At 40.0% G+C, this 3,144-nt stretch overlaps 1 protein-coding gene across 2 annotated transcripts; it reads right to left on the bottom strand.

Moving 5' to 3' along the window:
* Window positions 1-1,011: 1,011 nt before the first annotated feature.
* Window positions 1,012-3,144, bottom strand: LOC122068995 (WRKY DNA-binding transcription factor 70-like). Of its 2 annotated transcripts, XM_042632915.1 has the most exons (3): window positions 2,519-3,110; window positions 1,987-2,091; window positions 1,012-1,739 (listed from the first exon to the last, which is right to left on the bottom strand). In XM_042632915.1, exons 1-3 carry the CDS (start codon window positions 2,860-2,862, stop codon window positions 1,220-1,222), a joined length of 969 nt encoding a protein of 322 aa, XP_042488849.1. In that variant the 5' UTR covers window positions 2,863-3,110; the 3' UTR covers window positions 1,012-1,219. The 2 variants fall into 2 exon arrangements, with proteins under 2 accessions (XP_042488849.1, XP_042488850.1); XM_042632916.1 differs by lacking the exon at window positions 1,987-2,091 and having other exon boundaries at window positions 2,519-3,144.

Raw genomic sequence — 3,144 nt, 5'->3', positions numbered from 1 at the left:
GAGTGATAGTAAGCATTCGACAAATGGGGTACATGTCAAAGTCCTCCCAATCATTAAATCCTCACTGCCACCTGAAGAGGATTTGAGTTGAATTCACTTTCAAGACACATAGGAGCGAAATGATGACCCCACCCTCCATGAAATGCATAATGATTCCTAATGCTTCCCTGTGCTTTTCCATGGGCTCTTACTCATGTTTAGGGACCACATTCCCTCACAAAAATACTTCCCCTTTAAGTTAATATGTTTTTCTTATTTTGTTCAAGAAGAAAAAAAAAAGGACAAGTGTTTTTTTGTCTGCGAGCAACCCCTATGCCCAAAAACAGGGGTGCATTCCCACCCCCTTTGTGTTTGTGGCATAGGGGCCAAGCTACTCTCCAACAGAAAACTGTCAATAAAAAAATTATTACATTTGAACTGAGAAACTGATTTGTTCAAGGACCTAAGTGTCTACATGTCCACATAATTTTAGCCTCATCTAACTTGCAATGTGACGACAAATGTGTGTAATAAAAAAGTGATCACCCTTGATAAAGGAAACCCATCCTTTCCCACCCCCTCTTCAAAAATAAGTATAGTACATTTCTATAATATCACAAACAACTGCAAACTTTAGCACCAAGCCAAAGTTGGAATGCACTTAAGTTACCAAAGTATCAACAACTGGAAATTTTATCACCAGGGCAAAATTAGGCTAAAGTTGGATTGTATATAAGTTACAAAAGTACCATGAGAATTGAGACTGGCAGGCCAATGATGATGAGCTCATACATGTTAAAACTTAAAATAGAACTTAATTTGAGCAGTAATTTTCTCATATGCCCAAATACTGCATAAGTATGTCGCAATATACTTAGATCTGTGTCTCTCTGTCCCCTCCTCCCCTTAAAATAATTCTTTACGCTCCTCCCATTGTTTGAGCCACTAACTCTTGAAAAGCCACCAGCATACTTAACCTCCAACCACGTCATAGGTGTATTAAGTAAAAACTCTTTTCTTTTCTGTAGGATATTAAGAACAACTCCAACAACCACCTTTATTAGGTTAGCATTTTTGGGTTAGAATCCTTTTCTGAGATTGATTTGATAATAGTACAACACAAGTTGAAGTATTTGCTATATCCAAACCGTAGCCTATACTAGTGGGATTCATATATTTCACATGTTAAATTTTTTTCCAAGTATACAAACACTAGCCTATGTACTAAAACAGATCTTCCTTATGAAATTAACTCTTCCTGGTAGAACAGCGCGTCAAATTTGAATTCAGCAAAATCAACAGAACCCATATCAAAGCTACTGTGAGAGCTGGTGGTACACGAATACCCGCCCGAAACATCTCCGTAATCCGACCTGGTAGTTGAAGGCAACACCGATGGTAGATCCGACCATAAGGAATATTCCAAGGATGATGATGATGATTGGTTGTTGTCATGGGTCTTGTTTGGATCCCTAAAGGGTACTTCCTCTTTGTGTTCATGTTTGATTGAAGGGATGGAAGTGGATGATGAGAAACAGGGAACCTCTTGTTTGGTTGCTGGGTAATTTGATTCAAAGCTCAGTAGAAAACCCTCTACCGGAATTTCATCCACGATGAACTGGGGAGCCTTGAGCACATCTTGGCATGTGTGGTGCCCTATGTAAGTGGTCCGATACATTGGAGTCTCATCTTCTGTCTTTTGAATCTGTTTGGTTGCTAGGCATCCTTGGTCGTGCTTGTGGGTGCACCTGAAGTAGCTCCTGAAAAAATCAAGTCAAGCATGTCAACCTCAAAATTTCCATGGAAAATTTAGGGGTTTGGCTCATCTCCTTATCCTATGGTTCTTAGTGCCTCGTTCTCCACACTTTTCTTAAATCGTTAAATCATTGTCTCATCAGTTTCACTTGTCCAAGTAACTATGGGCCGACTTAAGAGACAAGCACTAAGTAAAAGAGCCCGGATCCAAAATTTAGAGAGGAATCATGAATGAGAAAATTAAGTACAAACCTTGGGTGTTTGGCATTTAGGATTCCTTTTTGGCCATATTTTCGCCAAGAGTGGCCGTCATCGATGGGTTTTGGAGTGACCTTGATCCATGTCTCTACCATTTTTCTGCGGAGTAAAAAATTATTAGCCTCTGATTGGAACAAGGATTTAGGGGATGGTATGATACTGATACCGATACTGATCGAGATCAGATCAGTGGGCATCAATCTATTTTACCTCTGCTTTTTCTAAAATGTATTATTTTTTTTACCATTTTACCCTCTAATGATTGATCTCAACCCATATTGATCTGACATGGCCAATACAGTCTATACGAGACCGATACTTGAAACCATGGATTTGAAAACAATTCTGTCCTCAATTCAGACTTTTAATAAAAAAATAAAATCGTTTATTTTGAACGAAAAGTGATTATTTAAAATTCTGTGATTTCTGAGATGAAGATCAGCTACTGGTATACAGTATTAGAAATACTGATAAATCAACGCAGAATCAAAAGGTACACACTTGTCATTAAAGAAGTGGAACTCACCTCCTTTTATATCCTCCTCTGGTTTGATCAATGGAGGCCGCCTGTCTTTTACTGTTCTCGCCGGAATCTTCAGTCCTCTGGTCATCGGAACAAGGTGAACCGTGTTGTGTAGTCGCCGGATCTTCATTAACCTCACCGGATTCACCGGAACTGAGTACTGAAAGAACCTGGGTGAATGATTGCAAGATCTTTGAAACCAGGTCCTCTGCTGTGACCGATCCATGATCTTGGGTAGACTTGCAGAAGATACTCCGAAGTTGGGAAGCAAATTCGCGACCCCGATTGAGTTCTTCGACTGCCCTTTTCCGAGTAATAGATAAATTTTCTGTGCCCAGAGACTCCATGAGGCTCTGATCTCTCTCTCAAGTAAATGGATTTTGGGTTTGTTTCAAAGAGATAAGAAGATGAAAGGATCGGCTTAGAGTGAGCAACTGAGGTCAAGGGGGGAGAATAGAGAGAGAGGCGTTTTATTGTGGGTAGATGATGAGAGAATGAGAGAACGGTGATTCTGAGAAGTTCAAAGGAAGCACCCTAGGAAGATCCATTTGCTAATGCTTTTTCGCTTACAGAAGCCTCATGACATCATTCTATGTCGTAGCGTCCCCTGACGTCAGCTTCTAAGCTAC

The sequence above is a fragment of the Macadamia integrifolia genome, unplaced genomic scaffold, assembly GCF_013358625.1.
Source record: "Macadamia integrifolia cultivar HAES 741 unplaced genomic scaffold, SCU_Mint_v3 scaffold516, whole genome shotgun sequence".
NCBI classification, from domain to species: Eukaryota; Viridiplantae; Streptophyta; class Magnoliopsida; order Proteales; family Proteaceae; genus Macadamia; species Macadamia integrifolia.
This window is presented reverse-complemented; position numbering and strand designations above follow the sequence as displayed.

What these genes read in the sequence shown, in the direction of transcription:
- LOC122068995 (XM_042632915.1), bottom strand. Translation starts at nt 2,862, where the DNA reads ATGGAGTCTCTGGGCACAGAAAATTTATCTATTACTCGGAAAAGGGCA. An exon ending in AGAGGAGGATATAAAAGGAG is followed by an intron (nt 2,092 to 2,518) that starts GTGAGTTCCACT and finishes TTTACTCCGCAG; the next exon opens with AAAAATGGTAGAGACATGGA. An exon ending in CTAAATGCCAAACACCCAAG is followed by an intron (nt 1,740 to 1,986) that starts GTTTGTACTTAA and finishes TGATTTTTTCAG; the next exon opens with GAGCTACTTCAGGTGCACCC.